General features: G+C 42.9%; 1 protein-coding gene across 25 annotated transcripts in view; it reads left to right on the top strand.

Moving 5' to 3' along the window:
* The window catches only part of LOC127482730 (monoacylglycerol lipase ABHD2), a 709,665-nt gene that overhangs the window by 401,588 nt on the left and 285,862 nt on the right, over positions 1–22,215 (top strand). For 9 of the 25 annotated variants that reach the window (XM_070054449.1, XM_070054461.1, XM_070054453.1 and 6 more), the window contains one exon: positions 6,042–6,157. The exons of 10 other annotated variants lie outside the window; for them this stretch is intronic. In XM_070054449.1, the coding sequence (XP_069910550.1) occupies positions 6,042–6,082 (41 nt within the window). In that variant the 3' untranslated portion in view covers positions 6,083–6,157. Of the gene's footprint in view, positions 1–6,041; positions 6,190–6,330; positions 6,470–6,587; positions 6,696–11,592; positions 11,824–22,016; positions 22,185–22,215 lie in introns of those variants that run through there. 6 more of the 25 variants (XM_070054454.1, XM_070054466.1, XM_070054448.1 and 3 more) reach the window with 5 other exon arrangements.

The following is a 22,215-nucleotide window of genomic DNA, read 5'->3' as shown; positions in this document are numbered from 1 at the left end:
TAAATAAAAGTTTAAAAAGGCTAGTATCCTGTTCAGTGAGGATGGTTTGGGGTTAAAAAAAAAATGAAAAGATGGGCTCATGAAGGAGTCCACCAGGTTTTAATACTCACAGATAGTACTTTGAAAGGAACATTTTAGAGACTTGAATAATATAATGGGAGCTGTATTTAGCTATAGTTAAGGTTACTGAGTGAAAGAATGGGTAAAATGGGGGAAAAAGAATAAACAAAAATATTTCAGCATTGTTGATAAGCTAAGCCTTAAATAGCAGAAAACATGCATTCTATTTAGTGAGTACAATAAATAAAAGTCAGTGTATGCATAGAGAAGTCAAAGAAATTTTCACAATTCAAGATGATTATTTAAATGAAGAAATATGCTTTGTTTGAGGAGCAGCATAGGATAAATAAAAAATTATTCCACAATCTATGGAAATTCTCAACATCCTTATCTTTGCTTGTTGTCCTTCTTCCATGCTCACCATTTCACTGTGGAATTCCTATTAGATCAAACCCATATCAATCCACCTATCTTCCATATCTTTGAACTACTATTTCAGAATGTTTTTTCTTTTTCTCTGTTTACCGTGTTTTTGATTTTTTATAATATTCTGTGTATTTATGCTATAACTGACACTAGTTGAAATTTTATTATGTTTAATAATTTTATCTTTTCAAACATTTACAAGTTGATATTACATAGATGTTCATATATATATATAAAATAAATCTCTCTTTGTCTCTCTCTCTCTCTCTCTCACAAACACACACACACACACACACACACACAGGTTAAAAAGGAATAATGGAAAACATGTTGCAGGCAAAGAGAAACTGATAGTAGCGAACTTGATGACATTCCATAGCAGCAAACTTGATGACATTCCATAGCATGTATAAGCATAAAGAAGACACTCTATAATGATAATGAAAGTAATTCAAAACTTATTCTCTATAAAAATATAAAATTCTGAAATATATATTAACCTCTTTTATCTGAATAAAAGTATCTATAAAACCTATAGAAACTCTATGCATAAAGTCTGAAAAGTTGGCCGGCGCCGCGGCTCACTAGGCTAATCCTCCACGTAGCGGCGCCGGCACACCGGGTTCTAGTCCCGGTCGGGGCGCCGGATTCTGTCCCGGTTGCCCCTCTTCCAGGCCAGCTCTCTGCTGTGGCCAGGGAGTGCAGTGGAGGATGGCCCAGGTGCTTGGGCCCTGCACCCCATGGGAGACCAGGAAAAGCACCTGGCTCCTGGCTCCTGCCATCGGATCAGCGCGGTGCGCCGGCTGCAGCGCGCCGGCCGTGGCTGCCGTTGGAGGGTGAACCAACGGCAAAGGAAGACCTTTCTCTCTGTCTCTCTCTCTCACTGTCCACTCTGCCTGTCAAAAAAAATAAAATAAAAAATAAAGTCTGAAATGTTCAGTGCTTTCCCCCCTTAGTTGTAAAATAAGTCTAACATGGTCCCCCAGCACAGCGTCTATTTAATGGTCACTCAAAAACTTCCCAGTAGTAGGTAAAAAAGAAGTAACGATATATGCATTAAATAATGAAAGTGTCATTATTCACATTGCAATTTAGAAACTTGTAAAACTCATACTAATGTAACAGATTAACTGAAATCAGTTGAATTAACAAAATCTTTGACTTATGGTTAATATACAAAATTAAGAATATGCATGCAATTGCATCTGTAGATTGGAAATTTTATAAAGGTTATAAATCTTTCCAAATTGATCTATACTTTCAATGGAATTCAAATTATAATTTCAGCAGAATATTTGATGGGTAGAAATTAATAATCTTGTTACCAAAAGGTAACAAATGACAATGATAGTCAAAGGAACCCAGGATCGGATAAAGGTTTCCCTAGGATGAGGACAACTGTTCCTGGAGAGTAAGGCCAGAACATGGAATCAAGGAAGCATCCCTGCATACCAGGGATAAATCCCACTTGGTCTGGGTGGATGATCTTTCTGATGTGTTGCTGCATTCTATTGGCGAGAATTTTATTGAGGATTTTTGCATCTATGTTCATCAGGGATATTGGTCTGTAATTCTCTTTCAGTGCTGCATCTTTTTCTGGCTTAGGAATTAAGGTGATCCTGGCGTCATAGAAAGAATTTGGGAGGATTCCCTCTTTTTCAGTTGTGCTGAATAGTTTGAGAAGAATTGGAGTCAGTTCTTCTTTAAATGTCTGGTAGAATTCAGCAGTGAATCCATCTGGTCCTGGGCTTTTCTTTGTTGGGAGGGCCTTTATTACTGTTTCAATTTCTGTCTCAGTTATGGGTCTGTTTAGGTTTTCGATGTCTTCCTGGTTCAGTTTAGGTAGGTTGCATGTGTCCAGGAATCTATCCATTTCTGATAGATTTCCCTGTTTACTGGCATGCAAGTCCTTGTGGTAATTTCTGATGATTCTTTTTATTTCTGTGGTGTCTGTTGTTACATTTCCTTTTTCATCTCTGATTTTATTGATTTGGCTCTTTTCTCTTCTTTTTTTAGTTAGTTGGGCCAATGGGGTGTCAATTTTGTTTATTTTTTCAAAAGACCAGGGTCCAGAGGGCAGAGGCAGATAGAATCTGGGCTCCAGCAGGGAGCTAGCTGCTCTCAGCAGAAAGGGCCCTGTAGTTCATACCCATTCCATTTGCAAAGTCTTCCCTCCAAATCCTCAGAGGTTTGGCTGCAGGAATCACCTCTCCTCCCTTGGATGCTTGATTCCTTTAATAAAGTGATGTTGCATTTTGCATATAACCCACAGCCCTCCCACATATCTTAAATCAGCCCTAGATTACTTAGCATACCTAATACAGTACAAAAGGTATGTAAATAGTGTTACACTGTATTGTTTAGAGAATGATGACCAAAAAAATGGTCTGTACATATCCAACATAGATACAGTCATTTTTATTCTAGAGCCAGAGAAACTGAAACAGAGCCCAAACCAGAGACAGAGAGGCCCCAACCTCTGATTCACTCTCCTGTGCCCACCGTAGCCCGGGCTGGGCCAGAACCAGAGCCAAGAATTCAATCTAAGTCTCTCACATGGATGGCACAGGTATAACTACCATTATAACATTATAACTGCCATTAGCTACCACCTCCCAGGGTGTGCATTGGCTAGAGGCCAAAATTGGGAGCCAGAGCTTGGAATTGAAACCAGGCATTTCAACATGGCACACAGGCCTCTTAACTGATGGACCAAAGACCCATCCCTTTCTGAGTATTTTTGGCTCACGGTTGCCTGAATCTGCAGGGGCAGAACACACAGATGTTCAGGGCTGTGTTCACCTTCTAATCTTTCCAGGTGGGACTGTACATGATGCATCCAAACCACATTCACAAGGACCAAATAATTAAAATCCTCAATGATTAAAAACTGTAGGTCAAATAGTTTCAAAACAACTAGTGAGTTCTCAGTTTAGACTGTGAGGTTATGCTTGTTTAGGACACAGGACAGAATCACAGATTCTTAAAAATGAAAATAGCCCTGGAAATCATATCAGAGTCATTACACAATACAACTCCAAGGTACAGATTCACATCAAATTTTATATACGTAATACCTGTGGTATATGCAGTATTGCCTAGATCATGTAGTCATCCCATAAATCGTATACAACAGAACCATCTGTAGACATGCACAGAGGTCCCACTTTACACAGCCTTTGTGAATCTAAATATCTGAAACTGAGACCCAAGAATCTATATTAATGTAATTTCCCTAGGATACCTAAAGGCACAGCCAGGTTTAGACCAGTTTTTGTCAACTGATAAAGCTAGAATAGTAATAATGAAAAGAATGGTAAAATAATTATAGCCATTATTGGTGTTTATCGCCCAATACTGTTATTAGTTAACATGCATTGTCTTAATTTAATTTTGAGAGATATTATTCATAGTGTTATCCACTTATCACAGACATAGAAAGAGAGGGAGTTGGAATAACCCTCTAAAGTTACCCACCTAGAGCTGGCCAGGGCAGATCTGCTCAAGCTCCAGCATGCTACAACATAGCTGTGAAGAACACACCAAGTTATACAGAAGCAAAATGTTCACTTCTGCTACAGAGCCAATAATCATATCACTGATTTTCTTTATTTTATTTTATTTTTTAATTTATTTGACAGGTAGAGTTATAAACAGTGAGAGAGACAGAAAGGTCTTCCTTCCATTGGTTCACTCCACAAATGGCCGCTACAGCTGGCACTGTGCCGATCCAAAGCCAGGAGCCTGGTGCTTCCTCCCGGTCTCCCATGTGGGTGCAGGGGCCCAAGCACTTGGGCCATCCTCCACTGCCCTCCTGGGCCACAGCAGAGAGCTGGACTAGAAGAGGAGCAACCAGGACTAGAACCCGGTGCCCATATGGGTGCCAGTGTCACAGGCAGGAGATTAACCAAGTGAGCCATGGCGCCAGCCCCAGATCACTGGTTTTTTTTTTTTAATGTGTAAAGCATCTGCCATCAGTCCTTGGGAAAACATTTTTCATTCATTTCACTGAAATAAGTGTGCCAGGAGCAAGAGACAAGTGGGAGAGCCATATGTATTTTCCTCCAAGAAGTGCCCTTGGAGGTGGTCACCTGAAGTGTGGATGCGCCTGACTATAGCCTCTCAGCCAGGGCTCTCTCAGACTAGCACACTTCATCTCCAACAGACCCAAAAAGTGGATTCCTTTATGTCCAGTGTAGCCTAGAAAGCTCCCCCATGGTTGACTCTCGTTTTTATCTGCTCTGGAGGAGCAGGGACTGGATCCAGCTCCACAAGGGAGACTGAATACTGCCATTGACTTGTGGGTACATTTATGCAGTCTTCATTATATCTTGCCTTTGTGCTAAGGATGCTAAGGTTCTCCTTTATATTTGTTTAACATAGAGAACACAGAACGTGGGCAATGGCTCACAGATAGAAACATGATTATGCCCTGGTCCTGTCCCCTCCCTTCCACAGACTGAACATTATTGTTCCTTCCTGGGACACCCCCTTCTGCTGCCCCACCCTCTATCCCTGCCTAACTCTTGCTATTTCGCCTTTCATTTCAGTGTCATTGTCTCTCAGAATTTTTTCTGACTGATTGTTTGAACCCCACTTTCTGAAATACTGTGATTCCTATTTATAGTAGCTCATCATTGATATAACACTTGTTCTCAACCAGATACTGCTTCCATTGCTTTACATATGGTAACTGATTTATGTAGAGTGTTGTTGGCTGAGAAATAATAGGCTCAGAGAGAGTAAGAGATTGAGATCGCACAGCTAGTAAAAGGCAAAGGCTAGTTTAGAATCCAGAATTCTTGTTCCAGAATCTGCGAAAGATGCAGTATATTTGGGACAACATTTTCTGATGTGTGTTTGGGGATGCAAAAATAAAACCAAAATTCTATAGTTAACTGTATATTAGACCTACATACTGAGGGCAACTGGTCTGTACTTCCATGGGGACATCCCCTTCCTTCCTCGATATCACACTCTACCTGTGTTTCTAGGACTTTCTCTCACTACAAGTTTGAATTTGCTTCAGAACCACATGTCTAGTAGCAAATGTATGGGCACTTTAGGTTGGACAGTGTACTTAATCTCAAGGAATATCAGGGAGCGCTAGAGCTTTCTTGGTAGTTAAAAGTCTAAGATTCATTTTCTTTCATGATTAAATCTGTGTTAGTTAAGGATCTTTTCTGGAATGGTAGCCCAGTGTGACAGAAAGATATTTAAGAAAATCTGTAACAGTGATGGAACTGATAATTAATGATGCTTTTCAGGAAAATCTCCGATCAGGTGATTATTTTTCTTTAAGCTTGACTCTGACACTCCAAAGTTAGATTCCTCATAGTCAGGCCAGGTCTGAAGTTTTGCCCTGGATAGGTTACATCCACCCTTTCTAAGCCCAGGTATATCAGACCTCACACTGTCCATGTTACAAGATGCTGTGCCTTCCTGGATACTGGATTTCCCAAAACCCTATCCATCTATAAGCCTTCTTACCAGCCTCACAGTGCCTCTTTACAGTGGACTGTCTCAGGAACTCACACATAATTCTGTGCCTGCAGGGAACTTCCCAACACAGATGTCCAGGAGCAAAGCTATTTAAAATCACCTGCTTGAGAACAGGAACTGAACCTTTGTACAGCAATGGAGAGCACTGCAATCAAGTAGGGGCTCTAAGGGAAAGAAACATGTTGTGAAAGTGTCCAAGGGGTAAGGATTGTCGGGGTATCTTTGACAGCCAGGTCCTGATTCAATCACTGAGGGTATGTCAAGGTAGATGTGGAGCAGCTGATTGGGAAAAATGCCTTGTGAACTCTTTGCCACAGCCCCTGTCTGACATTGTCCTTTCAGACTCCATCCCAGGATACCTGCTGTTCTCTCCAAGAGGCCCTCGCCATGGGTTTCAAAGGAGGTGAGAATTATCTGCCAGGACTCAGCAGGAGAATCCAGTGCCTAAGACATCATCCCAAGGGAATGCTAGAGAAGATGGTGAGAGTTCCCAGGTCCCAAGAGCTGCTCATGAGCCAGACCCTGCAATTTCTTCAAGACAGAGGGGCTGTCCCTCGGAGCCATCTGTACAGTTCTCTTCACCTCTTTTCCTCATCCAGGGCTACTGCTATTCCCCTGTGTGATGAAGCCAGCACAGCGCTGGGGACGTCATCCAGGAAAGCCAGGGCTACAAAAGGAGGACGCACAGAGCATGGGAGCCATGTGAGTACTAACTGCTCCAAGTGATGGAGTCAGCATGGTGCACACAAGTAGATGCCTTGGGTCAGGCCCTGGTGAACTGTGCCATAATTCTGGGTATTGTGACAAGAGAGCTCTTAATTAGGCAAGCCATGTCACTCACATAACAAGGCGGTGTGCCTCTTGCTGACACTGTGATGCTACTGCGTAGTGAATCCTCATGCTTGAACAACACCCCTGAGTAGCAGATCTTCTCACTTGATTGTCTTTGCTTTGGTTACAGAAAGACTAAGATCTCAAAATCCAGCATACTTTAACAAGTGGGCAGGACTTTCTGTTATAATGTGGAGGTATACTTGTTTTTTCCACATCCTCACTAGCATTTACTGTTTTTTGATTTATATATGAGAGCCATTCTAAGAGGGCTGAGGTGAAACCTCATTGTGGCTTTGATTTGTACTTTCCTGATGGCTGGTGGTGATCCTAAACATTTTTTCATGTGTCTGCTGGCCATCGAAATTTCTTCTCTTCTTTCTTTAAAGAAAGATTTTTATTTTATTTATTTGAGAGACAGAGTTACAAAGAGAGGGAGGGAGGGAGGGAGAGAGAGAGAGAGAGACTTCTTCCATCTGCTGGTTCACTCCCCAAATGGCTGCAATGGCCAGAGTTGAGCTGAACCAAAGTTGAAGCACCCTGCATACCAGGCATAAATCCTGCTTTCTCTGAATGAATGATCTTTCTGATATGTTGCTGGGTTTGATTAGGTAGTATTTGTTGAGGATTTTGCATCTATGTAAATCAGGTTATTGGTCTAAAGTTCTCTTTCTCTGTTGTGTTTTTCTGGTTTAGGAATTAGGGTGATGCTGCCTTCATAGAAGGAGTTTAGGAGGATTCTCTCCCTTTCAGTTGTTTTGTATAGCTTGAGAAGAATTGGGATTAGTTCTTTAAATGTCTGGTCGAATTTAGCAGTGAAGCCATCTGGTGCTGGGCTTTTCATTGTTGATTGTCGCTCCCCCTCTTCGTGGAGGAACGACACTAAACCCTGCCTAGGCTTCATATCCGAGTCACGGGCACCATTATGTCGCTCCCCCTCTTCGTGGAGGAACGACACAGGACCCTGCGCTGTTCTTTCGTCTGCTCGGCCCTCCCCGGGTTTGCTGCTGGTTCTTCCCGGGTTGGCTACTATCCCTTCCACCTCCGTGGAAGGGCAGTTCCCCCTGGCCACATTCCCCACTTCCGCAGGGGAGCGGCACACCGCCGGCCGGGTCTCTCGGGGGCTGCACGGGTGTTCCTTCAGCTAGATGTTCCCCATAGATGTTCCTGGTGCATGCCGTCTCTCTCCTCCTTTATAGTCCTCCTCCGCCAATCCCAACTCGGCTGCCCACACGCCGAGTACGCTGCTCTCCAATCAGGAGCAAGTCCTACAGTTTATTAGTTGAACTGGAGGCAGCTGTGCGGAAGCTGTTTACTTCTCTCCCAGCGCCATATTGTGGGAGAGCAGATGCATAGAATAAGTCTTAATTCGAGTAACTTAGTCTAGTCCGGATTGCTCCCCACAGTTGATAGTCTTTATTACTGATTGAATTCCCATCTTGGTTATTGATCTGTTTAGATTTTTGTGTCTTGCTGCCTCACTTTTAGTAGATTGTATGTGTCCAGGTTTATATCCATTTCTTCGCTCGTTGTAGCAATTCCTGGTGATTCTTTTTATTTCTGTGCTATTTTTGTTACATTTCCTTTTTCATCTCTGATTCTAATGATTTGGGTTTTCTCCTTGGTTTACTTTTTTTGTTGTTTATTCAGGCTAATGGTGTTTCAATTTTGTTTATTTTTTCCAACAAAAGAATTTTCATTTCACTGATCATTTGTGATTTTTTTGTTTCAGTTTTGTTTGTTTCTTATCTAATTTTAATTATTTCATTCCTGCTACCAACATTAAATTTGATTTGTCATTTTTCTGGGTCCTTGAGATACATTGATTGCTTAGTTATTTTCCAATTTATTAATACAGGCACTAATTGTTACATAATTCCCTCTTAACTCTTCTTTTCTGTATCCCATAAATTTTGATATGTTGCATTGTCTTCTTCATATTTTTCCAAAATTTTTTGAATTCTCTTTTAATTTCTTCTATGACCCACTGATCATTCAGGAGGATGTTGTTCAGTCATGTATTTGCATGTGTTCTAGAGTTTCTTGAGTTCTTAATTTTCAGATTCAGTTCCATTGTGGTCCAAGGAGATGCATGCTATGATTTCATTTATTTTGAATATGCTGAGACTTGCTTCATGGCCTAGTATATGGCCTATCCTAGAAAAAGTCCCATGCACTAATGAAAAGAATGTGTATTCACTGTGGCAAAAAAAAATGACCTAAGTGAAAGACCTCTGTGAGTGAGATCCCAGTGGAAAGAACAGGTCATTCAAGAAGGAGGTACCTTTCTCTGAAGGGAGGAGAGAACTTCCACTTTGACTATGACCTTGTCTAAAATATGATCAGAGTCGGTGAACTCAAAAGGCCTCCATATCCTTGGCAACTCATGACAAGAGCCTAGGGTGATTACTGACGCCATAAACAAGAGTGTCAATTTGTAAAGTCAACAACAGGAGTCACTGTGCACTTACTCCTCATGTAGGATCTCTGCCCTTAATGTGCTGTACATTGTGTTTTAATGTTGTAACTAGTACTCAAACAGTATTTTACACTTCGTGTTTTCTGTGTGGGTGCAAACTGTTGAAAGCTTTTCTTTTTTTTTTTTTTTTTGACAGGCAGAGTGGATAGTGAGAGAGAGAGACAGAGAGAAAGGTCTTCCTTTTGCCGTTGGTTCACCCTCCAATGGCCGCCGTGGCCAGCGCGCTGCGGCCGGCGCACCACGCTGATCCGATGGCAGGAGCCAGGAGCCATGTGCTTTTCCTGGTCTCCCATGGGGTGCAGGGCCCAAGCACCTGGGCCATCCTCCACTGCACTCCCTGGCCACAGCAGAGAGCTGGCCTGGAAGAGGGGCAACCGGGACAGAATCCGGCGCCCCGACCGGGACTAGAACCCGGTGTGCCGGTGCCGCTAGGCAGAGGATTAGCCTAGTGAGCTGCGGCACCGGCCTTGAAAGCTTTTCTTAATATATGCTAAATTGATCTTCTGTATATAAAGATAATTGAAAATGAATCTTGATGTGAATGGAAGGCGAGAGGGAGCAGGAGAGGGAAGGGTTGCAGGTGGGAGGGAAGTTATGGGGGGAAAAGCCATTGTAGTCCATAAACTATACTTTGGAAATTTATATTCATTAAATAAAAGTTTTAAAAAAAGTGTGTATTCTGCTACTGTGGGATGAAAGGTTCTATAGATATTAATTAGGTCCATTTGGCCCATCTATTGTTTCTTTGTTGAATTTCTGTCTAGTTGATCTGTCCATTGATAAAGGTGGGATGTTGAAGACCCCCATTACTAGTGTATTGGAGTCTCTGTCTCCCTTTAGATCTATTGATATTTATTTGAAGCAGCCTGGCACCCTGGAATTGGGTGCATGTACTTTTATGATAGTTGCATATTCCTGTTGAATTGATCTCTTAATCATTACGTAGTGTCCTGCTTTGTCTCTTTTAACAGTTTTTATGTTAATGTCTATGTTGTCTGATATTAGGATGGCTGCACATGGTTGTTTCTGTCTTCTGTTACCGTGCAATATCTTTTTTCATCCTTACTTTCAGTCTGGGTCTATCTTTGTTGGTGAGGGATGTTTCTTGAAGGCATTAAATAAATGAGTCTTATCTTTAATCCATTTAGCCAGCCTTTATCTTTTAATTAGAGAGTTTAGGCCATTTACATTCAAGGTTACTATCGATAAGTCATGACTTGGCCCTGCCGTTTTTCTGTAAAGATTCCTTCTGTTTGCTTTGGGTTTCCTTTGTACTTTTACTGTGAGATTTTCTGCCTTCACCTTCTTTCATAGTGATGACTATGTTTCTGTGTTTCTGTGCGTAGGACATCCTTAAACATCTTTAGTAAGGCTGGACAAGTGGTGACAAATTCTTTCTTTTATTATGGAAGGTGTTTGCTTAATTTTCATTCATAAGTGAGTGCTTTGCAGGGTACAGTCTTCTGGGTTGAAAGCTTTTCTCTTAATATTGGGCTGTGTCTCTCCATTCTCTCCTAGCCTGTTGAGTTTTGTTCGAGAAATCAGCAACGAGTCTAATTGATAAGCCTCTGAAAGTAATCTGGCTTTTCTCTTGTGTACATTTTGGAACCTTTTCTCTATGTTTTAGTGCTGAAAGTTTGACTACAGTGTGTTGTGATGAAGAGCCTTTCTGGTCATGTCTATAAGGAGTTTTATGTGCCTCATGTACTTAGACAACCCTTTCTTTCTCCAAATTGAAGAAGTTTTCTGTAATTATTTCACTGAATAGGCCTTCTCATCGGCTCTATCTTTCCACACCTTCAGGAACTCTCAGACCCATTTGTTGGGTCATTTGATAGTATACATAAATTTCCAACATTTATAATTTTTATAATTTCCTCTCCTTTTTTTGTTCTGACAAAAAACTTTATAAAGATTTCTCTTCCAGCTTCGATGGTCTTTCTTTTGACTCACCAAATATGTTGTTAAGGCTTTCCAATATATTTCTGTTTGACAGGTTGAATTCTTCATTTCTAATATTTCATTTTGATTTCTCTTGAAAATTTCCATTTCAGGGGATAATTTCTCATTCACATCATGTAAGGATTTCTTTAATTTGTGGATTTCCTTCTGAGTAATCCTACAATTAATCTTTTGAATTACACTTCAGGTACTTCCTCAGTCTCTTAATCTTCACATTCTGATTTTGATGTGTTGTTGCATTCCTTGGGGAGGGCAAGTGAAGTTGTCTTTTTTCTTGATTCTTGAATTTCTGTGTTTAGTTTTAGGCATTTGTGAAAATATTGAATTCACAGGGCAAGATGGCGGTATAGCAGCAGGAGGTACCGAGTTGTGCAGCGAAAATGGATGATTAATGAGTAGAAGGGATACAAACAGCTGGCAGAATCCTGAAAAATTTATGTCCCGAAGTCCTCCAGAGGCTGCTCAGGTCCACTCCAGCAGAAGCAGAGAGAGGACTGAAGGATAGAGAATGAGCAGCACAGGAATGCAGTGAGGAGACAGGTGCCTCTTCCTCAGCAAACCAGGTGAGAGGTTGCAATCCCACAAAGATGCAGTGAGTGGGGACATTTGGTGAACAGTGCTTGGGGCTCTAAGCAGGAAGAAGGAGAAATTCTGAGGAATGGGTGGAGAGATAGAATATACCACAATCCATTGGTGTCTATCCCCCCAACCAGAGATACAGTTAGCGGGATGAAACCATATTGGTTGTTTACATTTTTGTGTGTAGGCAGCATGCTGCCGTGTTCGCCCAGGTACGCATACTCATCGATTGCAGAGGCCACCTCACAACATGCACCACACGGGGACAAGGATCACAACAATTCAGAGTGATTTCCCACCCACCATGCAAGTTGTACAACAGCAAATAATGCTAAATGATAACCCTAGCTCGTTTTACAAACAAGTGAGCAGGGAGCCCAGCACCAGCAGGTGGGGCTTAGTGCACCAAAGCACTGGTACCCAGCTCCATCAGGAATCAGAAATAAACAAAGCTCAGGGAGGTGGTACTGCATGCACATAGCAGCTCATAGCAGAGGGAGATCAATTTAAAAATAAAACCAATCTGAAACCAAACAGAAATGCCAAAGAACAAAGAAACAATTCTGAATAAGAATAACGAAGAATTTGACCAGATAAAAAATGCAGTGGAATCTCTTAGTAATAGAACAGACGAAATAGAAGAGTGAATATCAGAACTTGAAGACAAACTTCCAAAAATAACAGTCAGAACAAACATAAGAAGAAAAATTTAGAAAATGAAGAGTTGGTTGGAGATTTACAAGATTCCATCAGGTGATCCAACGTACAGATCACATAGAAGTTCCAGAAAGTGTGGAAAGAGAGAAATAATTAGAAGGCCTACTTAATGAAATTTTATCAGAAAACTTCCACAATAGGCAGATTGAAAGAGACATCCAAACACAAGAGATACACAGAACTGCCAATAGACAGGACCAGAAAAGGAGTTCACCACGACACATTGTGGCAATACTCAGCTCAGTGAAACACAAAGAACAGATCTTAAAATGTGCTTGAAAGATATGACAAATTACATTCAGAGGTAATCCAATTAGACTCACCCCAGACTTCTCATCTCAAACCTTACAGGCAAGGAGACAATCACAAGATAAATTCCTAGTCCTAGAGAAAAAAAAAAAAAACTGTCAACCCAGAATACTGTACCCTACAAAGTTTTCATTTATGAATGAAGGAGAAATAAGGATTTTCCACAACAAACAGAAATTGAAAGAATCTGTGTCTTCATGCCCATCCCTATAACACTGGCTCAAGGATGTGCTTTACACAGAAACACAGAAACAGGAACTTTGCTACAAAAGAAGATGAATGTAGAAAATGACCCAGCAAAAGTACAAACAAAATCCAAAACACATAAACAGGTCTATTTAAGGAAACTAGGCAGAGAATATATAATATTTAACAATAATCACACTGAATGTAAATGGTCTCAACTCGCCAGTTAAGAGACACAGACTGGATGAATGGATTAAAAAAAAAGAAAACCTATTTATCTGCTGCCTAAAAGAAACACACATTACTAATAAAGACATATACAGACTGAAAGTGAAAGGAGGGAAAAAGATACTGCAAGCTAACAGAAACCAAAAAAGAGCTGGTGTGGCCATCCTAATATCAGACACAGTAGACTTTAACACAAAAACTATTAAAAGAGACAAAGAAGGATCAATTCAACAGGAAGATGTGACTATTCTAAATGTATATTCACCTAATTACAGGGTGCCTGGCTATTTGAAAGGATTATTAAGAGATTTAAAGGGAGATATAGACTTAAATACAATAGTAACAGGGGAACTGAATACCCGTCTTTCAGCAATGCACAGATCAGACAGAAAATCACCAAGGAAACAACAGAGTTAATTGACACTACAGACCAAATAGACCTAGCAGATATCCATGGAGCCTTCTATCGTACAGCAAAAGAGTACACATTCTTCTTCCCAGTGCATGGAACTTTCTCTAGGATTGACCATATATGCTAGGCCATAAAAGGAGTCTCAGCAATTTCAAAAAATTGAAATCATACCATGCATCTATCCAGACCACGATGTAATGCAGCAGGAATTCAGCAACTCAAGAATCTCTGCATCATATGCAAACACATGGAGAATGAACAGTGTGTTCCTGAATGAACAGTAGGTCACAGAAGAAATCAAAAGAGATATCATAAAATTTCTGGAAACAAATGAAAATGACAATACAACTTACCACAGTGTGTGGGATACAGCAAAAGCAGTGTTAGGGTGAAACTTTAAGGCAATTGGTGCTTATATCAAGAAACTGGAAAGGCACTAAATAAATGAACCATCTGTGCACCTCAAGGATCTAGAAAAGCAGCAGCAAACCAAACCCAAAACCAGGGAAAGAAAAGAAATAATTAAAATTGGAGAAGAAATCAACAAAATTGAAACAAAAAATACAAATGATCAGCAAAATGAAGACCTTGTTTAAAATTGACACACTGTTGGTTCAACTAACCAAAAAAGAGAGGGAGGGAGGGAGGGAGGGAGGGAGGGAGATAAGATTCAGATCAATAAAATTAGAGATGAAAAAGTAAATGTAACAGCAGACACTACAGAAATAAAAAGAATCATTGGAAACCATCACAAGGAGCTGTATGCCAACAAAACAAACTGGGAAACCTAGAAAATGAATAGGTTCCTGAACACATACAGCTTACCTAAATTGAGCTATGAAGACAAAGAAAACCTAACAGACACAGAACCAAGGTATAAATTGAATCAGTAATAAAGGCCCTCCCAACAAAGAGGGTCTGGTACCACACAGCTTCACTGCTGAATTCTACCAGACATTTGAAGAAATAACCCCAGTTCTTCCCAAATGACTCAAAACAATTGAAAGGGAGGGAATCCTCCAAAATTCTTTGTATAAAATCCTCAGTATAAGCATGGACCCCATTGCATTTACCCACCCTCGATGATCATGGAGCTCTGAGCAGCATGTGGAGCAGCTCACATTGATTGCCCAGAGACCCAGGTACACTTTGTGCAGTCACAAGTTCCCACAGTCTCAGCTCACTAGGCTCCCACAGTCAACAGGGTATAGAGGATCCGCTCTGCTCTGCTAGCCTGTCCTGTCCACAGAGAGGCAGAGATGTTCCCAGAGCCAGCTGTCTGTGTTCTGCCTTGGCAGTTGGAGCCACAGAGCGTATGGTATGTTGAGAGGCTAGGGGTGCTTCACATTCCTACATGGGTGTCCAATCCTCCAAGCTGACTCAAAGTCAGTGGGGAACATGGATTTTCCCTCTGCTGGTATCTCTGGATCACAGGCATGCACAACAGCCACCTGCTGAATAGTGTCTCCTCCCCGACTGGTTTCCAGGTGTGTGCCCCCAAGCTGCTGCCCCTGGTACTGCCCCTGGTACTGCTGAGGAGATGGCATCTCCGATGGCATCTCCTCTCAGCCCGATGCTGGGTGCCTGCCCAAGAGCTTCCAGAGCTGCCACCTTTGGTGCCTGCCCTCTCTCAGCCAGTTGCTGGGTGCTGTTGTGTTCAGATGAGGTGAGAGAAATGTGCTGCCATTTTTTTTACTGTGTCAGCAGTCACACTCTCCCTCTTAGGCTCCAGGCCAGACTCATGCCATGCTCTCCCTCTGTCTGTATCACTGTTGGCTTGGGTTGCTACAATCTGATCTCACCTCAGTCTCCAAAGTTGGAGCCTTCTCCAGCTATCAGCTCCTGGGGTCATGAGTTGGGTCTGTGTTCATGCTACACAACCAAATCTTCCACACAGATCCATGCCATTCCTCTTCCTTCCATAGTTTTCCACTGCAGTTTTCTCTAATTCTCCCATGACAATGTATATCCTGCTTTTTTATTATTTACTCTTAGCTTAGAGAAGTATGCCTTTCCCTATTTCAGCAACTTGGCACCTCCCCACATGAAAGTTTTAAGTTAGATCATGTTATTCTTCTACAGACTTCCCTTTGCTTCCTATCTCCTTCAGAGTAAGAGCAACCACACTCTCAGTGGCATCAGGGTCTGCATTATATGGCCTCCTTCGATCTACTTTCCTACCATTTTTCTTTTCATTTCTCAACTCCAGCCACCCTGGGCCTCTGTCACTTCCTCAGTCTTTTTAGGCACTCTCATACTTCTAGATATTCGCACTGCTTTTTCCAGAATCCTAAAGCCCACCTTTTCACTTCTGTCAGAGCTCTGTTCACCTTCCAGGGAGTCCTTCCTCAGCCTACTTGTATGACACAGCAGTCTTTAACCTCTGCACCCCTTTCCTGTTCCTGTTTGATTCTCTCTCCTCAGCAGCTATCACCAACCTCTGGGCTATGTATTCTTTCTTTCTTTGCTCTTTTCTCCCATTCCTCCCACTCCTACAATATGGGCCTCATGAGAGTGGAGCTGTGTTTTAACCACGGCTGTGTATCCCAAGTGCCTGGAACCATGCTTCACTCATCTCAGCATTCAATAACTATTGGTTGAATGAATGAGTTTTACACACATGACCTCTGTGACAGTACTAGAAGATAAAGATGCATTTATTCCATTCCACAAAGAAGGAAATGGAAGCTCAGAGGTTAGGTTGTATGCATTTTGTGATGGAACCTTTACTTGACTGCCCAGATTTGAATGTTGCTAGAGTCATTTCTATCAGAGAGACATAAATGTCAGGTTCTCCAAAGACGTGCCACGTGATCACCTACCAGCTGTCACACATGCTGAATAAGCAGGAATCTGTGGTGGTTATATGAGTCATCAGCTCTGAGAGCAGAGCAGGGGTCCTGAGTGGTTGCGTTGGATGCTCTGGGAAAGGCTGCCATAATGAAGGTCCAGCTGCTGCTCAGTTCTCCCCTCAGTACCTCTGAGGCAACACCTGTGGTCACACAGACCCTCCCAGGTGAGGGGACTGGGATGTTTTTCTAGAGCTGGATGCCATAAAAGGATCATTGTGTGTAACTCCCAGCAGTGAAGGGCTGAGACTGAACCAGTGTCATCTCAGTGGCATTTAGAAAAGTAGCTTGGGGGGGAAGAAAGCTAAAAATCAGCCATAGGCACCCTTTGCAGATTCCTGGGTACCCTGAGACCCAGAGGGGTCCTGAAGGTAGTGAGTGCTGCTTCTCCATGAGGTTGTGGTTCTTGAGGAAGGTTTCAGTGAATCTGCTGACAATTCATTTGTAAGTGCACATTACTCAAATTCCTTTTGGAATTAAGGGCATGGAGTAGATTCTCCTGCTCTGATCCAGGCATTGAGCTGTCACGTCATAAGATCTGCATTTTGGGGTTGTCATTTTCCTGTCTTGTCCTGCAAACAGGTGTGATCATCCAGGAGGAAAATAGATGAACTCAGAGATTAAATAGAGATCAAGAATTGAATTCAGTTGATAGTTGATTGAGTGGGGGTTCACTCCGAAATCCTTTTAATTCATGAACTTTATGCAAAATCTCTGTGCTCAGAAATGGAAGAACAACTTGTGGCAGCCTCAGCACTGAGATGTTGTGGTCAGCTCTGGCTACTGTAATAAAACATCATAGACTGGATGGCAGAAAGAATAGAGATTATTTCTGTCACAGTTCTGGAGGCCAGGAGTCTGAGGTCAGGGCACCAATATAGGTGGATAGTATAGTGAGGGCTCATTTCAGGGTCACAGAAGACTACCATCTTTCTGCGTCTTCACCTGGGGTGGGGGGAGAGTGAGAAACAAGAGCAAACTTTCAGGTGTACTAATCCCATTATGAAGAACCTACCTTCATAAATTCATCGAAATCATATCTCTTTCCAAAATTACCATCTCCAAATGCTAAGATAATGGGATTAAAGCTTCAGTGTGAATGCTGAGAGACACAATACCTTCCACAGAAGGACTGAGGTTAATTCAGATGGGCTCTGTGGGAGCAGACTTAGCCTATGGGGGTGTCCCATAAGGTGATCAGAGGGCAAGAGGAAGTTCCTGTGAGCTTAGAGCATAGTGTGCGGATTACTAGCAATGGTTTATGCTCACGTAGACAGAACAGTTATGAGTTAGGCAGTGTTCAGAGTACTTTACTTTATCATAGATATATTTTTAAAGATTTATTTATTTATTCTAAAGGCAGAGTTACAGAGAGGCAGAGGCAGACAGAGAGAGAAGTCTTCCATCTGCTAGTTCACTCCCCAGATGGCCACAATGGCTGGAGCTGCACTGATCCAGAGCCGGGAGCTTCCTACGGGTTTTCCACGGAGGTGCAAGGGCCCAAGGACCTGGGCCATCTTGCACTGCTTTTCCAGACCACAGCAGAGAGCCGGATCAGAAATGGAACAGACAGGACTCGAACTGGTGCCCATGTGGGATGCTGGAGGTTCAGGTGGTGGCCTTATCTGCTGTGGCACAGTGCCAGCCCTATCGTAGGTATCCTTCAGTTTGTTCTGTTCTTCCCTTCAGAGCCCATTAAGAGACAGGCTTCTGTGAGGATACTGATGCCGTTTCATTGAGGTGTCCCAATGTGTTGTTTTAGTAAAGAGCAATCTCAGAGTTGCAGGTAATTCAGTTGTTGCCCTGATCATATAACATCTTTGCATGTATTTGGGGACAGTTCAAAGAAAGACACATTATAAGAATATGGGGAAAGCCACTATAATCCAAAAGTTGTACTTTGGAAAGTTATATTCATTAAATAAAAGTTAAAAAAAAGAATATGGGATAAACATGGGTATTTCAACAAAGTTAATGGAAAATAGAATTCAGATATAAGCAGTATACAGGAGGGCATTTGGCCTATATGTTAGGAGGCCAGTAGAGAAGCCTGCACCCCATATTGGAGTACTTGGTTTTTATACGCATCTCTAACTCCTGACTGCTGACTCCTCTGTTAATACAGAGGGAAAACATTGGTGATGGTTCAAGTAATTGGGTTCCTACCATTCAAGGGGTGAGGCCTGGACTGAATTCCCAGCTCAATGCTGTGGAAATGTTGTGAGCATTTGAGCTGTAAAACAGTGGACAGGAGCTATCTGTCTCTCAACTTCTCAAATAAATTAAGAGTTTATTTTGGAACAAAAATTTTTATGCACCTAAATAGGAGTCATTAATAGGAAAATGTATGTTATGAAAAAATCTCTTCATAGATTTGAATTTTCCCTCCAAACAATCTTTATTTTCATTTTGTTTTTGACAGGCAGAGTGGACAGTGAGAAAGACAGACAGAGAAAGGTCTTCCTTCGCCGTTGGTTCACCATCCAATGGTCGCTGCGGCCGGCGCATTGTGGCCGGCGCACCGCGCTGATCCGATGGCAGGAGCCAGGTACTCATCCTGGTCTCCCGTGGGGTGCAGGGCCCAAGCACTTGGGCCATCCTCCACTGCACTCCCTGGCCACAGCAGAGAGCTGGCCTGGAAGAGGGACAGCCAGGACAGAATCCAGCGCCCCGACTGGGACTAGAACCCGGTGTGCCGGCGCCGCAAGGTGGAGGATTAGCCTAGTGAGCTGCGGTACCAGCCTCATTTTTCACATTTTAAAGCACGCTCTCATATGCATATACACAGTTAGGCTTTCCTCCAAAGTGCCGGTTTCTAAAATAATTCTCTGAAGTTGGTGGGTTGGGTTATTTTCTCTGTCACCCCCACTTCTCACACAGGGTGAGGATTTTTTTAAGGTTTATTTATTGATTTGAAAGTCAGGGTTACAGAGCAAGAGATGGAGATACAGATCTTCCATCTGCTGGCCTACTCCCCAGATGACCATAAAGGCCAGGACTGGGCCAAGCTGAAGTCAAGAGCCAGCAGTTTCATCCAGGACTGCCCCATGAGTATCAGGGGCCCAAGTGCTTGGATCATCCTCTGTTGGTTTTCCCAGGTCACTAACAGGGAACTGGATCAGAAGTTGTGCAAAGCCAGCATTGAGGCATAGAGAGTAAAGCAGCCAGCCACCTGTGATGCTGATATCCCATATGGGTGCTGGTTCAAGTCCAAGCTGTTCCACTTCCAATCCAGCTCCCCGCTAATGTACCCAGGAAAGCAGTGGAACATGGCCCAAGTGCTTGGGTCCTTTCACCCATGTGAGAATTGTAGATGAAGCTCCGGTTCCTGGTTATGGGCCTGGCCAAGAAGTGGCCATTGTGCCAGTTGGGGAGTAAACCAGAGGATGGAAGATTTTCTCTCTGCCTCTCTCCCTCTCTGCCTCTCTCCCTCTCTCCCTCTTTCTGTCTGTTCTCCTTTCTCTGTGACGCTTTCAAACAAATAAATATTACAAAAAATAAGAGTTAGAGGAACAGGACAGGAACTGGCAGTGGCACCCATATGGCAGCTTTACATGATACAACACAACACAGACTCCCAGGGTGAGTTTTAACACAAGTTGTTGGAACAGCATGCTGACTTCCTCTTAGTTCTTGATGGGATCAGCCAGGGTCATTGAAAATACTCGTGTAAACCTGCAGGTACCAAAACCTGGAGTGGAGACATGAACTGCTCCAGGTCACCTCATGTGCCAAGGGTGGCTGTACATTGTCATGAGAGCCCTTCAATTCACAGATGTCTGCTCAAGGGCAGGTGCCTTGGCCTTAGAAGAAGCAAAGGTAAAGATTGCATCTGTCACCAGAAGAAACAGCCACATCTGTCATAGAGCCCAGAGACTTGACTTCTTGGCATCGCCCTTGTCAGGGATTCCTGGGTCACCTTGAACAAGTCACCTAATCTCTTTGAGACCTACTTATGCAGTGCTAAGGAGAGGAGTTTAATGAGGTAGCTGTTGAGGCCAGGATCACAATCAGATCTGGAGATTCTGTAAGTTGCACAGATTCTGGAAGACACAGAGGCAGTCATAAGATATTTTCTTTGGTGTCTCATGAATTAACATAATTAATACCTCTGCTTTCAGAATGAATCAGTAATGTGAACAACAGTTCTTTATTTTTGACAGAGTTAGAGAGAGAGAGAGTAAGAAAGAGAGGTCTTCCTTCCATTGGTTCACCCTCCAAATGGCTGCTGCAGCCGGCACACTGCGCCAAAGTGAAGCCAGGATTCAGGTGCTTCCTCCTGGTCTCCCATGCGGGTGCAGGGGCCCAAGGACTTGGGCCATCCTCCACTGCCTTCCCGGGCCACAGCAGAGAGCTGTACTGGAGGAGGAGCAACCAGGACAGAATCCAGCGTCCCAACTGGGACTAGAACCTAGTGTGCTGGCACCGCAGGCGGAGAATTAGCTAAGTGAGCCATGGCACCGGCCTGAACAACAGTTCTTGATCTCAAATTGGACAAATTTTAACTGATGTAAAAAGGAAGAAAGAGCGCAGATTTGTGCTGTCCAATATGGTAGCCACCAGCCACATGTGAGTATTTAAATATGAAATAACTTCAATAAAATAAAACAAGAAATGCAGATTCTCAGTCACATGGCCACATTTCAGGTGTTCAGGAGCCACCGATGCCTGGTATCTGTTTTACAAGCTTCCTTCTGCCACTCAGCACTGCCCTGGAGCTTTGCCAGGACCAAAGGCTCCCTATCCTTGGAAAAGACTACAGGTGTTTTGGGCCTAGGGGGACTGGGCCCATCTTTGGGGAATGAAAGAATGGATGAAAAATCCCTTGAGGACAAAGCAGTGCAAGAAACCTCTAAGGCAAAGGATGGTTATATTGGTCAAGGGTTTGAGAAATATGGGAAGGCGGGGATGTTGGGAAAAGGATAAAGAAACGTGTGAACCATTCTGTTCCTTTGCTCTTGACTGTTCCTGGAGCTCTGGATCACACAGGACTACAAGAGGGAAGTTCCTTATACAGATTGTTACCCTATGCACAACTGATTCCTACAGTGGGAAAGTACGAGAGGAACAGGGATCTCCTAAGCCCCAAGAAAGGAAGGGCCTTCTCATAACTCAGTGCTGGGGAAAATGGTAGTCCCTTTCACATGTTAAAGAAGGGAAGGTTGTTGCCTAACAGGACAGTGGCAGGAATGGGAAGAAGTCAGGCTGACTTGAAATGAGGAAGAAGGTAGCCACTTTATCTGGAGGCTGGCAACTTAATTACAGATGTGTGCAGTCAAAGCCATCTTATATTTTGAAGCGTAGGCTTCTGTGTACACAGAATCCATGCCAAAGGAGAAGGTTGAGTTCTGCCTTCTTTGCCAGCCTGGCTCGCGGGGGCCAAGCCTGTGAGGAGGCAGATGGGAGTGTAATTTGCCCTTCTGTCTGGAAGCCATCTGTGAAGGGAATCCCCTTTGTCTTCTGAACTGCCTTCCAGGCGCAGCCACGGGGATGACACTGAAGATGAGAGCAGCAAGTTCACTGACAATGTTGAGGAAGAGGCCGCACGTGGAAGAGCCAGCAGCAGTGACATTGGTGCCAGGTTCTGCCATTCCCTTCTGAGATCTGGTGCGTCTGGCAGCTGATGGGGACCTGGAATGACAAAGTAAGTTTTTAAATAAGCCACTTCTCAGTCA

This window comes from Oryctolagus cuniculus, chromosome 12, assembly GCF_964237555.1.
Source record: "Oryctolagus cuniculus chromosome 12, mOryCun1.1, whole genome shotgun sequence".
NCBI lineage: Eukaryota > Metazoa > Chordata > Mammalia > Lagomorpha > Leporidae > Oryctolagus > Oryctolagus cuniculus.
The sequence above is the reverse complement of the archived record's forward strand: the minus strand, read 5'-3'. Positions and strand labels throughout refer to the sequence as shown.